A 23084-nucleotide genomic window follows, 5' to 3' on the forward strand; every position below is an offset into this window, starting at 1 on the left:
GTTCCTAGAAAATGTTATGGCCTGGACACACTACATCTGAGATTGTGATTTTTGCAAACTGAATGTTCCTGTAATTGCATATATGTTACACTATATATGCCATATGTTGTATTCAGGAAGAAGATATTGGGAAAATGCCAGCATCCTTAGGTTCTACATTTCAGATACGCTTTGTAAAATTTGGCCCTTCTATTCTATATTCAAATTTCCCTTTAGTATACCAACCAAATAGCAAAATGTTCTTGAATTAAATAAACAATAACAAAAATTCCCTAGCTTTTCTGGCATCTTAACCTTACAATGTGGTAATATGTAGACCTTACATTTGAAAATACACACTTCCCTTTTATTGTGCCAAGAGCAAGTGTCAAGATAATCTATTTAGTTTTAAGTATATTTTACACCAGATGATCAAACTGAATATGTCACATTAGCAATAAGTAATGAGTTTGAAGGAATCATTTTTTCCCTGGTAGCTTTGATTTTAAGGAATGGCAAAAAATAAAATGTTATGCTTGTGTAAGATGAAATGTTTCTTCAGTACATAGTAAGGTTCTCAAGGATGGCTACTGAAGAAAGAGTAAGAAAGCATGCATAGGACAAGAAGAGAGAAAGGGATCACCATGGGTAAGGATGGGAACTAGCCAGAGGGTGCTGGCAGCGGGGGAGGAGAATACATGAGAACAATGTATGGCACCTACATATGAAAATGACATTGTCAAAGCCACTACTTTTCATACTAACCTAAAAAATCTAATTTTTAAAACATGTATACCTTGTACTTTGCAAATATATGAGTTAAAGCAAAATTCAGGGTATATTACCTGAGTTTCTCATATATATGTAGATTAAAGTTAAAAACATACTTTTCAAGTTCCTTTTTTTTTTTTTTACTTTTCTGAATTTATTCTTCTCTCATATATTACATCCTGACTGCAGTTTCCTTTTCCTCCTCACCTACCAATCCCCACCCTGTCCACTCCTCCTCCATTTCCCTTCAGAAAAGAGCAGGCCTCCCAAGGACATCAAACAAACATGGCATATCAAGTTGCAATAAGACTAGGCACCTCCCCTCATATAACACTGGATGAGGCAACCCAGTAGGAGGGAAAGGGTACCCAAAGCAGGCAAACAAATCAGAGACAGCCCCCAGTTCCCATATGCAGAGGTCCTAGGTCAGACCCCTGATTATTGGTTCAGTCTTTGTGAGCCCTTATGAGCCCTGCATAGTTGGTTCTGTGGGTTTTCTTGTCGTGACCTTGACACCTCTGCCTCCTACAATCGTTCCCCCTCTTCTGCAGGATTCCCCAAGCTCTGCCTAATATTTGGCTGTGGGCCTCTGCATCTGTTTCCATCATTTGCTGGATGAAGCCTCTCTGATGACAACTGACAATTGGGCTAGGCACCAATCTATGAGTGTAGCAGAATATCATTAGGCATCTTATGCTGAATTTTTTTGTCTTTTTCCCCCTAGTATTACTTGCTTCTGTCCTAGGTCTCTGGGCTATCCAGCCTCGTGTTCCTTTATTCAGGCAGTGTCAGTGGTGGGGTCATGGCATGGGTCTCAAGCTGGACCAGACATTGGTTGGTCACTATTACTGTTTCACCTTTACTCCAGCACATCTTGCAGGCAGGACAGATTATAGGTCGATGGTTTTATGGCAGGGTTGAAGTCCCAGTCACGCCACTGGACGTCTTGCTTGGTTACAGAAGGTGGCTGTTTCAAGCTCCATATCCGCCATTACTGGGAGTATTCGTTAGGGTCCCCTTCGTAGATTCCTGGGAGTTTCCATTGCACTAGGTTTATTAGTTCATCTCTGAGATGCCCCTCAGTTTTAGTTGTCTCTCCCTGCACTCTCTCTCTTTCCATCCTCCCCAGCCCGATCCCTCCTATTTCTGTCCCCACTCTTGTCAGGACTAGCCGACCTGTCAAACAGCAGCTAAATAAGGGAGTGAGGAATAAGAAGAGACAAGACAGAGAATAGAATCAATCGGGAGGACCGTCAGTAAATACTGCAGCCCCAAATTTATTCCTCATGGCCTTTATGTACAGAAAACAAGGAGGCAAAAAGACCTCCTTAGCTTTTAAGGACAAGGTACAGACAAGGGTAAACATCTCCTTAATTCTCAGAACATCTGGTGACCACAGCCTTTGACAAAACATCCTGTTATTCAGTCCTGAGAAGCAAAAACCAGCTTGAACTCTCTGACCCTAAGTCAAGATGGAATTAGCCACAAGATGGAGTCACTGTGGGCTCCCACACATTCGCCCCTAGTCCACCCGCGATATCTATTCTATTTCCCCTTCCCAGGGAGATTCATGCGTCCCCCCCCCCCCCCCGAGCCCTCCTTGCTCCTTTCCAAGTTTCTAAAGGAGAGTGCCTACTACTAAGTGCTGAGAAATTTTTTTTTGCTTTTGTCTCTGTTGATAGTTTCATTTTTTCTATGCTCCAATACTTACTTTATCCTCCTTTATCTGTGAAAAGATAGTCATTTTTAAAAATAAATGCTGCTGATTGGAATTATACTCAATGTCTTTTCTCTTAGTTACACAACTAGATTTGAGTCTTGTTTAAGATTTAAAAACTTAAGTAACAATTTTGACCCCCTTAATCCTATCATAATGCTACAAAAATGGTCAAGTCAGGGGAGAGGAGCTTGGGCCTGCCTCAATTTGGTATTCCATGCTTTGTTGACTCACATGGGAGGCCTTACCCTTTCTGAGAAAGGAGGTGGGGAGAGGGAGGAGGAGAAATTGGTTGGTCTGTAAAATAAATGAAACAATTAATGAAAAAGTAAAAATTGAAAAAAGAAATGGTCAAAGCATACTTAATGCATTTTAGTTAACTAAAATACTCAAAATAATTATCATCCTTTGCCAAGTTTGACAAGTAAAGTGAAAAATCTCTCTCTCTCTCTCTCTCTCTCTCTGTGTGTGTGTGTGTGTGTGTGTGTGTGTGTGTGTGTGTGTGTGTGTGTGTGTGTGTGAAGAGAGAAAAGGGTACTTATGGTGACTAGAAAAGGGTATCGGATATCCTGAAACTGGAGTTGAAGGACTTTCTAAACCACCATGATGGTTCTAGGAACTAAAACCAGGTTCTGTGCAAGAGCAGCAAGTGTTTTCTCCAGTTAATTGTGTCCCTAGCCTCCGTGTTTCTCTGAAATGTATTTTTTTTCTGTACAATTGTTTTTAAAGATATAATATTTTCTGTAAATCTGCCTGCGTTTCTGAATTTCTTGGAAAAACTTAACTTTTCCTTCTGTCTCTGTTCTGAGTGTGCTGTCTCTAACACTTCGTACTTCCTTACTCTTTCTCTAAATCTCCCCCTGCCCTGCCACCCCCATGTAGCTACTTGTCCATCACGTGTCTGACCTCTGTGCACTCCTTGCTGGCTTAAACCTTGTCCTCTCCTCTAGGCAGCTGTGGGGTTTTATAGTGTGCCTGCCTTGGCCGTTTGTCTTTTAAACTAGTCTTCAAGTTTTTAAAAATCATTGAATCTACAAATTTTGAACAAATTTGACTCACTATAAGGATCTTAACATGGAATGAATAAATATAATTATATGTGGCTATATATATATATATATATATATTTATATATAATTATATATGGATATATATGGATCCAAAAATTAGTTCTGATTGAAAATTTAGATAGGCTATTGACTTGGTGGAGGAATCATCTGGAGGAAGTTGGCGAACTAGGATGTCAGTCTACCACACTGAATCGAAATACAGGAAGAAGATGAAGGGAGTTTTCATAGTTTGTTCACTAGAACTCACTAGTCAAAAAATAAGGAATGAAATTTAAGGAAACACTGTATCTTCAAAGAACTTGACACATATAGTATAAATATGTTTTTATATGTACTGCACATTTCCCCCTACAACTCCCTCAGCCCCCCACTCCCTGCCCCCGCATGCCTCCTCTGCCCAACTTCATGTCCTATTCTTCTTTTAATATCCCATGGAATCCAGTCACTGCTACTTTTAAAACTGGTGTGCAATCTTGACATAAAGATTTTCTCTTCTAAATTGTGTATTGTACGTCATCTTACAATGAAACAAATACACCTGTAGGCACCCCATAAAATGCTTATCAACAAATGAGCTATCAATAAAGGAATCACCTGGGGTTGGAGAGAAGGGTCAGTGATTAAGAGCACTTGTTCTTACAGAGGACCTGGATTCGGGTCCCAACATCCACATGGTCGCTCACAACCAAAAATATCCCTCTGGTTCCAGCAGATCCAGTTTACTCTTCTGACCTCCATGAGCACAAGCAAAACAAGTCATGTACATATGTATATGCAGGCAAAACACTTAAACACATAGACTAAAATAAAGTAAATTTGAAAAATGAATCATCTAATTCTTGTTTTTTATTAAACACTTACTGTCTTTCTTTTCTGCTCTTGATTTTGAACTCAATTGCTTTTAAAACTGATATATACATACATTTTGTCATTTAATGTTTGAAAACATATGTACATTGTATACTGTTGAAATCTGTGTAAAATTATTTATTCAGCATTATTGTTTCTTTATGGTGGAAACATCCAAACTGGTTCTTTCTAGCTTTTTTAATAAGAACAATATGTTATCATTACTTAAGTTGCTCTGCTGTGCAGCAGAGCAGCATGACTTCTTGCTCCTGTATAACAATAGCTTATTATGATTCATGAAACTTTTCCATATCCCCTGCTCTGCTGCTCTCCCCAGACTCTGGTAGCCAACACTCTACTTTCAGCCTCTATGGGATTAACATTTTTAATTCCATATGAGTGCAAACATGTGGTGGTTTTCTTATTGTTCTTGGCTTATTTCACTTAACACAATGACCATCCATGTTCATACAGATGATAAATTATATGGTATTTTTAGAGAAATAATATCTCATATATATTATACATATATATGCATTTATATGCATATACAATTTTCTTTACTCATTAATTGATATGCACTTAAATTGGTTCTTTTTCATGCCTCTTACGACGAGTTATACAATAAATATGAGAGTGCAGATATGTCTTTGACAAAGTGATTTCATTTTCTTTGGATATATAACCATTAGTGGTACTGATGGATATGGTAGTTCTGTTTTTAATTCCTTGAGATTATGGTTTTCCACAATGATTTTACTAATTTACATTCCCATCATATGAAGAGTTCACTTTTCTCCACATTCTGGCCGGCACTCTTTTCTTGATACAGTATTTGTCCCGTCAGTAGTGAAGTGATTTCTCCTTATGGTTTAGATTTGTGTGTGACTGACAGTTCTTATGGAGCATTTTGTTCACACACTGGTTGGAAGATGTTTGTCTTCCTTGGAAAAACGCCAGTTTAGATCTGTTGTCTAATTCTAAATTGGATTATGATTATTTTGTCATTACCTTTGCTCCTGAATTGAGTTCTTTGTATGCTTTGGTTATTAGTACTTGTCAGGAATATTCCTTTCAAACAGTGTATCCCATTTGGTTGGTTGATTGTTCCCTCTGCAGAAGCTATGCAGTCTCTTCATTTTGCTTTGGTTTCCTGTTCTTTCGAGTCACACTCCCCAACTCTTCCTTCGCCCATTCCAATATCTTAAAGCATTTCTCTGTTTTCTAGTAGAAGTTTCATGGTTTTTGGTCTCCTAATATTTAGGTCTTTAATATATGTTCCGTCTTTTGTATATGGTGAGAAATTGGGGTTTAGTTTCATTCATCTATTGACTTAACTTATTCTAACGCTAAAGTTGTTTCCGGGAGCAATGATATCAAAAATAGTTCATTATTGATCTGTTTCATTCTCGCTGGCCCTCTAACAAGCTGTGAAACATTCAGGATCAGAGATGGTGTGTCTTCATCTTTCTGTCTCCCAACACCCTGGGGGCTGTGTAGATGCCCCTGTATCCTCGCCAACTCTCTGTCAGGAATTTGTTCTCCTGTCTACTCTCGGCCATTTTACTTCCCTATGACTATAGTTTGATTGTCAGGTCCTAAATAGACTCATCTTCCACACTTTCTTGTCAAAGACAATGAGAAGGTAGAACATTACATCATTAATCAATATTTAAAAGAGAATTCTTTCCTTACAAATTAATCAAATAGTCACATGTTATACACCAGATTTTGGTGAGATAGAAAGACTATTCTTAGAGAGTTCACAGTCTATGAAGTACTGACCCAATTTCTCTTTGCTTCTGAGCTGACCTAAATTTCAGGATGTATTCTGAAGTATTTGAAGTGAAATTTAATGGTGTTTCAATTTACATGAAAATATCCCAGCATCGATAGTGAGATAATTTCATTTTCCTGCCTCAAGAAGCTGATGTTCTGACCTAGAATCCAGCTAGCATTAAATCAGAGAAGCAATATTCTAGAAAAAGCCCCTGCAAACTTTCTAAAGTTCCTCTGAATTTCTGTTTTTCTATAGTTTTATGTTTGCTCAATTTTTGTGAAGCAGATAATATTTGCTTTAAAAAACAAGTTAGTGGTTTATGATTTATCAATAATCAAATAAGGCATAAGTGGAGTTTTTTCTAATGTAATACTTCTTCTAATTTGATGGTATGATCTCTCTGTACCATTCAGCTTTATCTTTCCTGTTGGACACATGCCTTGCATCCCATATAAAAGTAATGCCATGGATGTACTGATGCTTTGTATATGACTTGATACATTTACTCAAGGTATCTGCCATTCCTGTTGTAAAGTTTTGATCAGATTATTTTGAGTCTTGTAACATTCCATGCCCTGTTCATTTCTTCATTCTTCACAACTTTGCTGGATGTTTTAAGGGTCACAGCTACTTTAGTCATCTTTAGAAGCTTTTCTAATATTTTGTATCAGTGGAAGGAAATTTCCTTTAACCATGAAAATTAACATTCTAATTGCTCTGAACAAGATACTTGTAAGATATTTATTAACTAGCCAAACTCAGATAGTTTAGAGTATTTTCCTCTTTATAAATGCATTTCTTGGTAATATAAGGTGTTCTACTTACACATTTTACATTTACTAGTTAGCATACAGAAAAATTCAAATGGAAAGTATATCTGTTTGTGTGTGCATGTGTGTGTGAGAGAGAGGAAGAGAGAGAGATGTTTTATGTAAAATAAATATTCTGTGGTGTGGCTTTATTATTTTTATAATACAGAATACTATTTAAATAAGAAACATAAATATGTTTGGCTTCTATAAACATGATACTGTAATTTTTATATCTTGTATTAATATGTATTGTGCTATGAAGCACTCTTGTGGGCTAATTTAGTCAATAAAAATGCTTGAAAAGGCAAAAAACCCTTCCAGTTTAGTTCACAAAGGAGGGGACTATTAATAACTGCCAAGGCAAAGGGATAGCATCTGTAGCCTAGGAACTAAAATTAGTGACAAGGCTGAAGGGAGTTCTACCAAATCATGCTTTCCAGAAGACAGCCATGGGTGCGCTTGTGTCGGGAAGACAGATCACCTCCATTACCCTCAGGGGGGAAAAAAAGCAAAGACTTCTGCATGCGGACATTTAATTACATTGTTTATCTGATCACTTTGTGGCCATTTATATAAACAAAATTGTTGGGAGAACTTGCTTTTCTGTGGGAAGCAAAGGATGGCAGAGGACATTTTTTGTAAAAAGTGTATTTTAAGCCAATTGATCCATTTCTACAAGGCATTTTATACTGCTTTTCAAAAATCACACGATCATCTCATTAGATGCAGAAAAAGGCTTTTTTTTTGACAAAATCCAAAAATCTTTTCTGATAAAAGTCCTAGAGAATCTAGGAGCATGGTGGAATATTCATCATTAATGGCAATAAATAGGAATCCCACTGCCAAAATCATGTAAATAGAGAAAAAAACTCAGAAGAATTTCTACTAAAATAAGGAACAAGACAAGGATGTTCACTCTCTTTATTCTTGTTCAGTATATTGCTTGAAGAGTTAGCTAGAGCAATAAGATAAGTGAAAGAGGTCAAGGGTTACAAACAGGGAAAGAGGTAAATTACCCCGATGTGCAGATGATATAACTCTCTCTATAAAAGTACCTGCATACTCCACCAGGAGAATTCTACAGTTGATAAATTATTCAGCAAAGTTGCAGCATACAAAATCAACATGTCAAAGTCAGCAGCTTCCCTACATACAAATAACAAACATACTGAGAAAGAAATCAGGGAAGCAATTGCATTCACAGTAGCCTCAAAATATCTTAGAATGAATCTAACGAAGGAAGTAAAAGATAGCTTTAGAAAATAAAAACTTTAAGATAAAGTAATTGAGGAAGATACAGGAAGATAGAAAGTCCTCCCATGCTCCTGAGTTGTTAGGAATAATATTGTGAAAATGGCCATGCTACCAAAAGCAAATTTTAGACTCACAGAAATCCCCATCAAAATTCCAATTCAATTCTCACAGAAATTGAAAAAACAATCTTGAATTTTAGTTGGAAGCACACACACACACACACACACACACACACACACACACACACACACACACACACACATACACACAGAGAGAGAGAGAGAGAGAGAGAGAGAGAGAGAGAGAGAGAGAGAGACAGACAGACAGACAGACAGACAGACAGAGAACACAATCTTGAATAATAAAGGAACTAGTAGAGGTGTCACTATCCCTGATTTTAAGTTTATAGCTACAGAGCTATAGTAAAAATATAGAAAAAAACAATAATGTAGCAGAGAAGTGGTCCTTTCATGATTCTTCTACTTTCCATTTCAGGGGGATGTGATATTCACAACAGCAATAATAACCACAATGATACAAAACACCTGATCAGTATTTACTTATGATGGATCCTATCTTGGGGCTTTTGTCAATATTAATGTGTTTGCTCTCACCATAACCTGTGAACTTGGTGACTATCATCACCATTTTATACATGAAGGAACTATACCATAGATTGCTTAAGTATCATATCCAAGACCATTCAGCTAAATATTTGATTTGAATGAATAAATTTAGCTGAAAAATCCAATATTGTGAGTATATACCTAAAGAATAGTCTGTAGCTGGAGTTTTCTCCAGTCCCATTTGGGCCCACAGCCACTCAGAACCAAAAAAACACACAGAGGCTGGAAGTTACTTGTTTGCACTTCCTGTTATATTAGGTAATATTATTTCCTTCTTGGGTCTCTAAGGGAGTTGAAGATTAGATAGTTATGGTTAGTTAAAGATTAGATGTTATAGTTATAGTTTTCTTTGTTAAGAGTTTCAGAAAAGAAACTCACTAAAGAGGTGTAAAGTGTATAAATTTGAAAGACATTGTAAGATAGTTCTCTGTTAGTAATATAAGTTAGGATAGAAAGTGATTCAGGTACATTTTGGACTTACCAAAATAGAATAATGGAATATTTTCTCTGAGTTTGTCAAATGCAAATGGACCAGACATTGTTGAGGTATTTATTGCTTGTATATATTGTATATAGTTATTGTACTTATTGTATATAGTTTTTCTTATATTAGTTATAACTTTTTTTTGTTTCATTAGAATAAAAAGGAGAAATGTTGTGATATTTTATTTGTATGTTAATAAATAAAGTTTGCCTGTAGATCAGAGGTCACATAGCGAGCCATAAACAGAAGTCAGGTGGTGGTAGCACACGCCCTTAATCTGATCATATGGCAGGCAGAGTCTCTGTGTGGTCAAGGTCACAGCCAAGCGTGGTGATACATGCCTTTAATCCCAGTACCAATCTTAGAGACCTAGAGGTCTGTATAGACAGGCAGTTAAGAGAAAGTGATGTGGTTGGACTTAGAGCCAATGAGAAGGCAGAACAGGAAGGCAATAAAAAGACAGGTTAGACAGGAAGAAGCTCTCTGGGGAAGCTACTGCGTGGTGGTAAGCTAAGGTTAGTTGTGGCTATTTGCTATTTATCTGATCTCTTCAGCTGTTACCCCTGTATTTGGCTCTGTGTTTCTTATTTAAAAAGACTGTTTAGAAATTTGTCCACAATAGTCTTGTATTTATACTTCCACATTATTGATAGAGTCCCTAGAAATTGGTTTGGGTGAAATTAACAAGAATTTGCTCTTCACTCGGGCTTTATCCCCTCACAGAGCTTACTTCTGATTTTTGTTTTATTTCTTTGCTTTAGATTTTAGGTTGGCTCTGAATACTTTGAATTGAGTTCCTACCAAGGGAGGGTATGAAATTTTCCTCATTTTATTCTTGATTCATGCTTAAGAACATGAGAGCCCAGGATTCAGAAGTCCCTTTTGAGCCTCCAGGGGTTATAGAGAGATCGTTTACTTTTTTTCCTGGTTCTGTACTAAGGATTGACCCCAGGTCTCACACTGCTAGACAGACTCTTCACTGATAGCTGCGTGCCAAGTCCCAGAGATAACTTAAAGTGTCTAAGTAAGCATGCACACCATGAAACCTGACTGTTGAGAGTCCTGATATCTAGTGTGTGAACTCTAGAAAGAGCAGTGATTTTCTTGGCTATTCACGATGTCTTTATGTATAACATAAATATTTTATAGACTAAAATATTTTCCAACTTGGAATTGATTTGAGAAAAGTGATTAGCCGTAGAACCCTGCCAGGGAGGCATAAGTAACTAATGTACACTCCAAAATATGTCTCTCCTTTGAGTTTGCTGCTTTTATATCAGATATCTAGCTTAGCACTTTCAGAAAATCACTGTTAACACGTAAATGAAAATAGAATACCAGGAATGCAATGGCACAATATGCCCTTGTGCACACTAACACAATGCAGTCACTCGAAATAGCAGAGACCACTGCCCCAAGGAAATCCATACAATGGTGAGCAAAGTGAATGGAGAAGCCACATCACCAAGTTTATACAGAGCCCTGAGAAACAGAACACTGAGCAGCAGGAATGAGAGCAGTGGAGGTAATGTAGCTGCCGCAATAAAGGGCAAGAGTTCAGGGCATTGGAGGGGATATCTTAAAAGAGACAGGACCTGAAAAAGGAAATAGGGGAGGCATAGTGAAGTGTAGATCACTTCATTTGATCTGGAACATTCTTACTTTTCTAGCTGTCCTGATAGAAATGGCACCAACTTATATCTAGAAGCAGCATATCATGGCTGAAAGAACAGGACTTACAGGATCAAACAAGGATTCAAATCTAATTCTGTTAGTATGGACTTGACTGAGTTATTCCTCCTATACAATTGTGTAGTATTTTCATATAACCTACACATACTTTCTTGTATCATATCTATGTCATATGATATATAGTTCAATCTAAAGAGTTGTCACCCTGCATTCTTTAGGAGATGATGACAAGGAATTAATCCACAGGAGTTCAGTAAAGATACAGTTTTTCTCTGAATATTTTTAAATCACAGTTGATTCAAACTGAATGCAGAATTTGGATAAGTAAAGTTGACTGCATATAAGTTTCCTTTGAAAGAAAATGAAGGGAACTTTAGCATGTTAGGAATGCATTGATGTTCCTTTCATGTTTGGGTGAAATTTTAATATTTGTTAAACAACTGAACTAAAAAACAATAATGATTATGATGAGAGCAGCCACAATTCCAAAGAGAGCCAAATGTGTACTAAACATCATATATGCACACAAAGAGAGACAAGAGACAGAGACTCAGACAGAGAGGGGTAGGTGAGAGACAGAGAGAAGCAGAGACATACACAGTGAGAGAGAGAGAGAGAAAGAGAGAGAGAGAGAGAGACATACACACACCCCTCTAAGAGACAGAGAAATGCACACACACACACACACACACACACACACACCCCTCTGTGTGTGATGTTAACCTATTCCTCCTATTAGTCCTAATAGGTGAGCATTTTCAACCCCAGTTCCCATAAAACAAAACAAATATAGAGTGGTTGAGTCATTTGCCCATGGTTACATAGATGATTGAGCTTCCTGACACAAAAACCTGTATTCTATTATAATGTCTGGAACTTGGGAACAGCCATAATTAATCATTGTTGCTGCAAATCTGTGCCTTTGTTTCTTTTTGCTGGTATTCTTCTTTGTGATGCCAGTGGAGGTTATTGAACTGTCCATGGTAGCAAATACTTCCATTTCCCATTCCCTTAAAACCCTTGTCACTAACTTGCCCCCTGGAACTTTCTCCAAGTGAGCTCAGCTGGAGGAACTCCATGTTCCCCTAGTGAGGGCCAGAACTGTGCCTGCCCTTACAGCCCATTTCAAGTGGGATGTCTTCTAGTGATACACTGTATAACTCCATGAAATGTAGCTGAGTTTTCCTGTGTCCCAGCCTGCCAGTGGTCAGGACAAATCTCTCACTCACCAGTCCCACAGCCACTCAGACCCAAGTAAGCACACAGAGGCTTATGTTATTTACAAACTGTATGGCCATTAGCTCAAGCTTATTACTGACTAGCTCTTATACTTAACTTAACCCATAATTCTTATTTATGTTTAGCCACATGGCTTGGTACTTTTTCCCAGTTCTACCTTCACATCTTGCTTCTCATGGTGGCAGCTGGCAGTGTCTCCTGACTCAGCCCTCCTGTTCATAGAATTCTCCTCTCTCTTTGTCCTGCCTATACTTCCTGCCTGGCTACTGGCCAATCAGCACTTTTTTAACCAATCGGAGCAACACATTCACGGCATACAGATATCCACAGCAATGAAGCGTGAAAGAATTGTGGGAATGAAACAAAGCAAGTTCCTGTAGTAGAAACTGAAAGTTTCCTAGGCAGAGAGATGCTTTCCAATAGAAATAATCTTAGCACTGGAAGTCAGTTCTATAGTTCTAGTAACATAACCACAGTAGCAGCCTAATGCACTTTCCAGCTGTGTGGCCTATGTGGGTTATTGTGGAGCCTAAGCACCATTTGAAATGTGTCTCTATAGGAAAATGCTTCCCAATAGACAAGGTAAAAGGATTAGAAATGAATCCAATATCCATCACAGAACCTCATACACTGTGCACATTAAAAATGTATATTGATCGTTTGATCTCTAGTGGGATTGTCACTCATCACAAAGGCAAGTATAATACTGAGCTGTCTAGGGCTTTCACTTCAATCAAGCTCTAAATTAGAATTGTATGGCAAAGTGAAATGTGACCTTCGGTGCGTGAATTAAATGTCATTCCATTTTTTTGTCAGTATGATTGTACAAATAACTAAAGTAGGATATTTATAATTTTTCCAGGTGGTTTATAACTTTTAAGGCAAGTAGACATTGGAATGATCCCTCATTCTAGGAAAAACCACTGAGTGGTGCAGTATCCAAGCATTCTAGTTCTGATTGTTGGTATAGTCTTTCAGAGAGTGGTTTAGATGATCCAGCTGCTTGTCTGTCAGATGGATGAATGCTTTATCTAGGAAAATGACTCCTCGAGTATATGCTTTGAATTTCAGAAAAGAAATTATTTGCTCTTTCAGATGTAATTGTATGGAGCCACATAGTCCCAGCAATGATACACTGAAGGAATGGAGGGAGTCCAATATTTCTGCCTCTGACATAATCTGGGGGAACCTAAGTGTGTCAGTAAGTAAAACATGGCACAAGAACTCACATCTTGAGTCATTTACTGTAAGACTTTTATTGACATTTTAATCAGTTATTGCAACTAAGGTAAGAATTTAGAAAATACAAACTTATACAAGTGATAGCTTTGTTTTAAAGCCCCTCCATGTCAGATATCCATCCATACTTAGGGTTTTCATTCCTCATAAAAATGTTTCTTCTCATACACCTGAGTTGCTCTGAAAGTTTGCACAAAGAGAAGAACAGGACTAAAGTCAACTGAAAACATTAAATACTAGTCCTAGTGACCATCATGGCGGGGCACACTCTACCTTGCACATGAAGGACCTAGGATATTTTCCCTTACTCTACATGCTTCTCCCAGTGTTCAGAACAGGCTGAGGGGAGGGACTTATTACACAATTGATATAGTTAGTTGTGTGAATTATTTTCAAATTTTTTACTTAAGATTTTTTAATAAATATATTTTGATAGTGTTTTCCCCTTCCCACTTCCTCCCAGATCCTCCCTACCTCCCGACCTCCCTACCCACCCAACATTTGAAAATAAAAGTTTTGAGCTCAACTAGAAGATTGTGAAAAATACTTTAGAGACAAAAAAATTTAACATTTGGTGACTTATTTTAATTTTTAAAGTTCTCTGCTATAGGTTACTGTTTTAGAAGAAATTTCATATTATTTTCATTAGTTGGTATCAGAGTTTTCAATAGATAATTTCTATTTTTGAACAGAAACATTCTTAATCATGAGAATGAATGTTACACAAAGAAAAAGCCCTATGATTCTTGTCAATGAAAATTAATTAATTTATGTTATGCTGTTTTTTCCTCAGCATAACCATAATTATTTTATAACATATATATTAACAAATCATTATATTAATGACTATTATAACTAGATTTGTGAAAATAGTGATGTAACATTTAATTTACATATTATATTTGTGGCATATCATATATCATTTGATTTTTATCATACTGTATCTCATGATTACTAATTCATACCTTGCTAACTCAGAAAGGGTAAAGAATCAAAATCAAAGGGTTAAATATTTGATAAATACTGAATGATTATGTTGAGCTATTGTTGTGGAATGTTACTTTAACTATGTAAACATTTGTTACATTTGTCTATGATACATTTGTTTAATTATCTAAAGATGTGTTGCTGTTTTACCTTGCCTGCCTAAGTCTTGTGACTGGTCTAACAAAAAGCTAAACAGTGAATAGCTAGGCAGTAGAGGGATAGGTGGGGCTGGTGGGCAGAGAGAATAAGTAGGAGGAGGAATCTAGGCTAGAGAGAAGAGAACAGGAAAGAGAAGTATATGAGAGAGAAAGAGAGACAACAGACACAGAGCAGCACATACAGAATGAAAGAAAGGTAAAAAGCCCTGAGACAAAACTTAGATGAAGAGAAACAAGTTAAATTAAGTTACAAGAGCTAGCAAGACAAGCATAAGCTAAGGCCGAGCATTCATAACTAGTAGTAAGTCTCTATGTCATGTTTTGGGAGCTGGTTGGTAGCTCAGGAGAAAGCCTGTTACAGACTACTTCCATCCCATGTGTTTACTATTTAATTCAACTTTATGGCAAGCTAGTATACTTAGATTTCTGTCTCTATGCACATGCATAAGTCTAGTCAGCAATATCTCAAAGTCAACCATTCTAAAGAATATTTAGGCATAGTTTAATCATATATGCATGTAATAACAATTAATGGAGAAGAGGCCATGAATTTTAAGAGAGCAAGGAGGGGTATATGGGAAGATTTGGAGGGAGGAAAAAGAAGGAGGAAGTGTAATTATATTATAATCTCAAATTTTTAAAACGAAAAGAAAAAGTATTTGCAAGTGATTATCAGTTGATTGAAAATTGCTTCAATGCTTTTTAGCATGTGTGTGTGTGTGTGTGTGTGTGTGTGTGTGTGTGTGTGTGTGTGTGTGTACACAGACAGCATAAAACTGAAAACAAATGTTGAATTTTGCAGGTCACAAAATTTACTTTTTGAAATTAGAGACCCTATCCCCTGGAAAACAAGAAAAACTAATATTTTACAATCTGCCTGAGTTGGAATAACTAGGCTTAGATTATGGTTTGTTGTAGATAAGGCAGTTGAATGATCTAGTATCTGTCTTATTAGGAGTAGAGGATATGACCTAGCTGCATCCAGGGAATGCTTAGAAGCCTTTCACACCTGCAGGAAAGATTGCAGGTGCTCATGATTCAGTTTGCAGTATGTGGGACTCTCACCTCTCTGCTCAGACACCCTGCTACACATTACATTGTGCAGTAATTGTTCCAAGCTTTCTGAACGGGCACACAAAAAAGATTGAAAAATTCAAGGACTCAGTTTTTTTTTCTTATTCTGTTTTAGAGACGGAAAAATTAAAGCTATAAATAATGCCTAGAGGCTTATTCTGTAGTTTTTCAATAGCTGTTTTTCTGTGCTCTGAATCAGCTTAACATGAATAATTGAAATTTAGCTAACAAGAAAGATACTGCCGGCTTTGTTAAGTGATTATAAATTATACTGATAGTATTTCTCCAGAATCTTTGGATGGGGCACCTAGGTCAAGTAGAGTTTACTGGTTGATTGGTTATTTCAGATGACAATGTAGCCACCTGTTTATTCTAAAATCTTTCAGAGGACTTAATTTTATGTTACAGAGGACTGGGAGGCTTGAGGCTTGGCTCAGTGAAAAGACTGTGTCTCTACATTTTTCTTCCTGTGATTGCACAATTCAATTCAGAATACCTAGATTACTAAAGAATTTACTGGCTTCTTTAAGCTGTTATTTTTTATTTATTTTGGAACAGAGTAATATAATTTTTAGAATAAAAAAGTTTTCCAAGATGACAGAAATATTTTTTTCCTTTCAAAATATTTAATGCTTATATAAAATGTTGTTTTGTCTTGAAGTTCTATTTGACTTTGCTGCCACCTAATGGCTAAGGTAGTAATTTAAAATATTTTTTCTTTCTCTTTTTAGAAAGAAGAAAGGATATATATATATATATATATATATATATATATATACACACACATATATATTATTATATCTCAGAATAATAGACATGAACTTTGCCTTGCTCATGTAGTAATTTTTTTCTTTGAATTCAATAGTTGCCATATCTGATTCAAGGTCCATTTCCTTAATTATATATCATCATTTTCCTGTGCCCTTCTTGTCTTCCTTGGTAGTTTTAAATAAGTTTTCCTAAATAATTATTGTTTTTAATATGCTGTAGGAATGGTGCATGTGCCCAGCTCTACCACACAGCATTGATGGGGCTGAAGTACATTGCTCAACCTCTCCATGCCTTGGCTTTCTCAGATAGCAAATATAAATGAGAACATCTATCTGTGCTGTTGGTGTAAAATATGGTAAAAATGATATGTTTAAGTATCTTGTCATCATGTGTCTGACGTTAGTATAAACTATACATTATCAAACTTACCACACTGTGAGTACATCTGTTATCTTAAACTTAATAGATGTTAGATTTAATACCTATCCAAGGAGAATTTTGAAAGCAAGTATCATATCTGCTAAATCCTTGTGGGTGCCATCAGCAGACAGTCTTGATATCTCAGCTGCAGCTGATCAGGTGTTAGCTTTATGGAAGAAAAGCACTGGGCTTTCTTTACCAGCTCTGTTTCCCTTCCTGTGCAGGAGTGCAGATCACTGCATGGTGAGTATGTTGGGCGCGCCTGTGGCCATGGCCATCCCTATGTGCCAGATGTTCTCTTTTGGTCGGTGATCCTGTTCTTCTCCACAGTCACCATGTCAGCCACCCTGAAGCAGTTCAAGACGAGCCGGTATTTCCCAACCAAGGTACTTGGGTTCTAATACTCCTGACCCAAATATAAACCACAGTGCAGTTGTTATGAGATCCTACATGCTTGAGGACAAAGAAGAGTTACCGAGGAATGAAGGGAACCATGAAGAGGTTTGGCCATGAGGGAACTGGCAAGTTAGAGGTTGGCTGTGGGAAGGGGGAGCACTTCTGTGACATGGGTACCTGAGGAGGCACAGGCCCTTCAGGTTTCACTTCTAACTGAAAGTGCCAGGACTTCCCTCCCCACTTATAGTTTGTAAAGTCTAAGCACCTGTCATCTTACTGATTGTCACATTCTTTCCCAGTGGACAAAGGGGCCTATTCCAGCCTGACAGTTACCTCAGAGGAACAACAACTGTTACACTCTCTAAGTCACTGATTCTCAACCTTCCTAACAGCGGTCCTTATGTTCTGGTGATCTAAACCATAAATTTATTTTCATTGCTACTTCATAATTGTAATTTTTCTACTGTTATGAATCATAATGGTAATACCTGTATTTTCCAATGGCCTTAGGCAAACCCTGTGAAAGGGTTGTTTACGTGCAAAGGGGGTCCCGACCCACTGAACCACTGCTCTGAATGGAGAAGCCCCTGCAATGCTCACTAGAACATTATTTTTCTCTTCTTTTAAAAGCATCAGTCCTTTCCCCTAACCCGCTGTGCATGTATCTGCATATTTGGGAAGCAGACAGAGAATCAATGAGTTCAACATTTAACTGCAGTGTAACATCTATCATGTCTTATTCCACCATGAAAAGGGACAGAGGGTGACACAGAAAAGAAAACCAAGCAAACAGACATTTTCGGGTTGAGATACACATCTCAAAAGCATTCCACTTTGGCAAATGTGTCAAAAAGAGTCCCTTCCACAGAGAGCTGCCTTTTCTGTCACCTCCTTTGCTAAGATAACAGACTCATTTCCTCCACCCCAGCTTAACCTGATTAATATGGTATATGGGAACCTCAATCCTAAGTATTTTGTGTATATGTTGCAAAAGCATACTAACAGAAAACAAATACTGTTGACAATTGCTTAAGGATAATTACTCAAACATGTCCTTGTAGGACTTGGGGGATGATTCAGTCAGTGCAGTGCTTGCCTTGTAAGTATGAGAACCTGAATCCAGAGCCCCAGAACCCATGTTAAGAAAAAAAAAATCTTGGTGTGTCAGAGACAGTGAGACTAGAAGGAGAGGGAGGAGAGAGAGACTGCATGCACCTGTGCCTTTAGCTGGCCTGCTTGGTGAAGTTCCATGTGAGTGAGGAACTGAGGGCCAGTATCTACGGAGGTTCTCTTCTGCCCTGCACACATGTGCCATGTACTGTGCACCCCACACAATGGCTTTCTACAACGAGAAATTGTTTGAAAACTGGTTTATATAGAATTCGTTTTAAATAAAAGAAATTTTAAAACTTGCCTACACTGTTTTTGTTTATTACCAATTGTCATGCCTTAAGTAAAGTAATGAAATCATGCTTCTTTAATAAAGAGTTGATTTTATTTAATGTTCCTTTAGATTCATAATATTAAAATGTAACTTCTATGAAAGAAGCCTAAAATTCATCAGATTCAGGTCATATGACCATAATCTGTGTTCTAAATTTTCACATACTTGGGTTCAAAACAAATACTTTAAATAAGTATTTAAAGAAAATGACCACCATTATTTCAGTTCAATGAATCTTTATTCTGAAATGTGTGGATGAGGAGCATAGATATGTATTCAGAGTCTAGCATAGCTAGTGATAATACTTTATAATGTGCATACAATGTAACATCACAGTTTTATGTCACAGCATTTATAAAGTATGATTTGAGACTGCTTCTGGGTATTCCTTATTATTTATAGCTCCCTCAAGTAACAGCATTTTCATTATTTTTAGGTTCGATCCATAGTGAGTGATTTTGCAGTTTTTCTTACAATTCTGTGCATGGTTTTAATTGACTATGCCATTGGGATTCCATCGCCAAAACTACAAGTACCAAGTGTTTTCAAGGTGAACATAGTTAGCACTTAACATCTATCTACTTTTCTATCTCTCTGTATCTAAATCTTCATGTTGATGATGTCTGTGACCCCAGTACATGAGATTTTCTTGAGAGCATGAACAATATGCCTTAATAGAATAAGAAATAAACAATAAACAGCATGAATAAAGTTGTGGTCTAGTGTTAAAAAAGAATCATAGAAATGAAGCCTGAAGACTGCTTAAACATTTTCCTGTTGGCCATTACAGTTGGAATATGTACATACATTATAACATGCCCAATTCCAAGGAATCCATCTAAGGAACATGCATGATTATGAGGCAACACTGTAGAGTGAATGGGGTTTGTAAAGCAGATAAAATAGGCTTCGCATGAGAATGCCAACCATATTATAAAGGCAGGACATGCCCTTGAAGCCAGGAACTTGCTGTCTCAGCCTGTTTTCTCATCTGTCAAACAGAACTAGGGCTTAATCATAGGATTTTTGCTGTCATAATGAATTCCTCTGGGACTCAGTTCCAGCATTAGCCATGTTTTGAACCTTTTGCTGAGCTTCTGATGTGGCTGAGTTTCTGGTGTTTTTTTTTTTTAAATTTTCATACAGTAGCCTGTATACATACCTAAAATAAGTTACTATATTATATTAAAACATTGTTTATGTGTCTGCTTGTGGTTCTAAACTAAAAGAAAGTTCTGTCTTATTTATCTATTATCTTGTTTCTAGCATAGTATTCAATGTGCAGTTTTAAATGTAGACAACAGTAAATTTGCCATCAGTAAATGGTAAGTGTTGGTAGTATTTAATACAGGCATTGATAGAGAATACGTTTTTTAATTAGCCTGCTGGAGTTCAAATTTGACCTCAGTTAATTACTGGCCCTGGAATCTTAGACAATTTACTATAGCATTTTATGTCTAATTTCATCTTTACAGTGTTGAGGGGGAAATGAGTTCAAAGATAACACACTTAGGATGGTGTCCTTAATGATGTAATGCTCCATGAGTTCATTATTATTGAATGCTCAGTCAAACATTTTATAATTAAGAATTCCCTGTTTATATGACTTAGTTTGATTAGGTATTTATCAATCTAGGTACTAATATGTATGCTTAATTTTTTTCTCAGCCTACGAGAGATGACCGTGGCTGGTTTGTTACACCTTTAGGTCCAAACCCATGGTGGACAATTATAGCTGCTATTATCCCAGCTTTGCTTTGTACAATTCTGATTTTCATGGACCAACAGATTACAGCTGTCATAATCAACAGAAAAGAGCATAAGCTTAAGGTGTGTTTTAACATCCATTATAATATAAATAATTCTTATGTAGCTGGTAGGAATTGATGGTCATAGATTTTGCTGGAATTGAGTTCACTTGTCCAGTATAAAATACTGTTTTCAGGTTCGTAGTTTTTATTGTTTTCCAGGACACTTTGACTTACAGTGGTATGGAAATTTGCTTGTAACATTTGACTAACCTCCAGAGTCTGAAACCTTACCTTCAGGGGAAACATCAGTTCTAACTTTATCATGCTTAACACTGATTTAATGAAATGTTCAATTCTGGTGAAGTTTTTACTTACCAACCTGCCTGGGTTTGGAATTCTTCTTCCCTTTATTTGACACCAAGTATGTTCATTATTTATTATAAGGGACCATGTCTTCGGGTGTGTTTCACTGAATTATATCACTTAAAAATATTATTTGTTTGTAATGACTGAAACAGGGAAACCTTGGCCATAGATACTATAGATCATAATTGACATCTTTGAGCATTATTGCAGATTTCTAATAACTTTTTAAAACAAATAGATTTTATTTAATGTATTCTAGCCTGCTGTTTTGTAATTGTAATTAAAGATTTTCTTTGCCATTCAACTTGTATGCAATATAAGTATTATTATTTATATAAATGTTAAATCAATAAAATATTGAATGGTTAAAAATAATGAGAATCAATAAAGGAAGATGGGGCAGAAGATGGTAAGAGCCAGAGGAACAAGAAGTCTGCTGTGAGATAAGGAATCTATACCTACAAAACCTCAACAAGGATAATACCAGTAGACATGTTGACATGAAAGGAGGAAATCCCGTTACTAGACAAAGAATGACAGGTGACTAATGGTTGCTGAGAGAGGGAGAGTTAGTGTTTCCCAGGGATGAGCCCCCGCACTGATTATCCAGTACCAAATGATCAGTGCTGAAGTCATGCACACAAGCAACACTAAATAGAATCAGCAGGTTATATTTACATATTTATGCATTTGAATGTGTGTATGTCTGAGTATTCTGCACTCACTTTGGATATAGTTATTTTCAAAGCAGGTTCTCTCCAGTCTAGTCATAATTTAACAACAATGAAAACTTATTTTTTGCATATAGCCTTTTCCTCCTTTAAGTTCCACTGTAATATAATCTATTATTGTTGGTTTTCCTCTTGACAACAACAAAATATTACTTCTTAGAACACTGCTTACTAAGAATAAAAGTTTATACCATGCTTATTCAGACTGCCTGTTGCTACACTGAAATTTTTTCAAAGTTTCCTGGCTTTGGTTTGAGCTTCATGTTCATGAAAAGGTGTCTGCTGGATATATCCCCAAATCACAAGCTAACTACACTTCCAGATTTTACTAATTTGTGTAATTGAAAGTTCATTGTTGCTCTGGTTACAACATTGTCTGGAATTGTTCTGTGAGTCATGTTCTTTCATTTCTGTGTCAAGCACTTTGTGGTCCTCACAAAATGTATCTGAATGCACATCATCTCCTCAGGTCACCTCACAATTCATATTTTCTGTCTCTTCTCAATGTATTATAGATCTTTTTGACTTTTCCTCACCTCATTGCCAGAACCACTCATTTTCTTTTACATGATATTTTTCATGACAACAAGAAAATGTTTTTACAGTAATCTTTGGTAGTATATACACAATAAAGTGTTGAGCTCCAGAGACAAAAACCCCACTCATTGGTTAAGTAATCTACTATACCTGAGAATTAGGGAGCATAAAATTCGCAACACTCTAATTCACCCCCACTGGTCTTTGTGTCATACAAACATGAAAGCAGTGACAAATATCAAAATATGACCAGGAAAATTATTATATATTATATAGATTCACAATTAAATCCATACTCTAACATTTTTTTCCTTTTAGAGTTGGGGGTGGGGCATAGTTTAACTGAATCCTTTTTAAAGGCATTAAAAAAACAAAAGCTTGATTTGTTTAGAGCATGCTCTGTAAAAGTGGAAATAAAGAGAGACATTATTTTGTAGAAAAGAAAGTTTCTGTTAAGATACAGCTCTGGGCTTTTCTACATGTTTCCGTAGACAGTTCAGGCTTCTTTTGACATCATTTTTAATAAACAGCAATACAATCCCAGATCACTAGAGTAAATGAATGCATTTGCAGCATTCATTTGGCACCACATTCCCTTGATGATTATGGCATTTGATATGTTCTTTTTTGCCCTCTTTGTCAGCCTGGTTCTTCATGTCAATCTATAGTCTTTTATGTGGTTAACTTGACAGATGCAGGAAGTTGCTGCCAAGCTCTGAGACGATTTTTTTCAGCGGTGGCATCTGGGTATCAGATGGTCCTCTCGGCTGGCCTCTTGTCTTGATGCATGTTGGTTCTAGTGGGGTCTGGTGTAGCATCACCTGTTGCTATGCTCCCTTTCCCTCCCATATGTCCGTGTCCCATGATTCAAGGATGAATGTGAGAATAAAAGCTGCAGTTCTGTCTTTATTTTTGAAAAAAAAAAAAACTACAGAAA

At 36.8% G+C, this 23084-nt stretch overlaps 1 protein-coding gene across 8 annotated transcripts in view; it reads left to right on the plus strand.

The window, feature by feature from the left end:
* The window catches only part of Slc4a10 (solute carrier family 4 member 10), a 265310-nt gene that overhangs the window by 211421 nt on the left and 30805 nt on the right, over positions 1 to 23084 (plus strand). For all 8 annotated transcript variants that reach the window (XM_052726362.1, XM_052726361.1, XM_052726367.1 and 5 more), the window contains 4 exons: positions 13369 to 13474; positions 17147 to 17308; positions 19199 to 19312; positions 20431 to 20592. In XM_052726362.1, coding sequence (XP_052582322.1) covers positions 13369 to 13474; positions 17147 to 17308; positions 19199 to 19312; positions 20431 to 20592 — 544 coding nt within the window. The remainder of the gene's footprint in view (positions 1 to 13368; positions 13475 to 17146; positions 17309 to 19198; positions 19313 to 20430; positions 20593 to 23084) is intronic.

Source organism: Peromyscus californicus, unplaced genomic scaffold (assembly GCF_007827085.1).
Source record: "Peromyscus californicus insignis strain IS unplaced genomic scaffold, ASM782708v3 Scaffold_7__1_contigs__length_154581171, whole genome shotgun sequence".
NCBI lineage: Eukaryota > Metazoa > Chordata > Mammalia > Rodentia > Cricetidae > Peromyscus > Peromyscus californicus.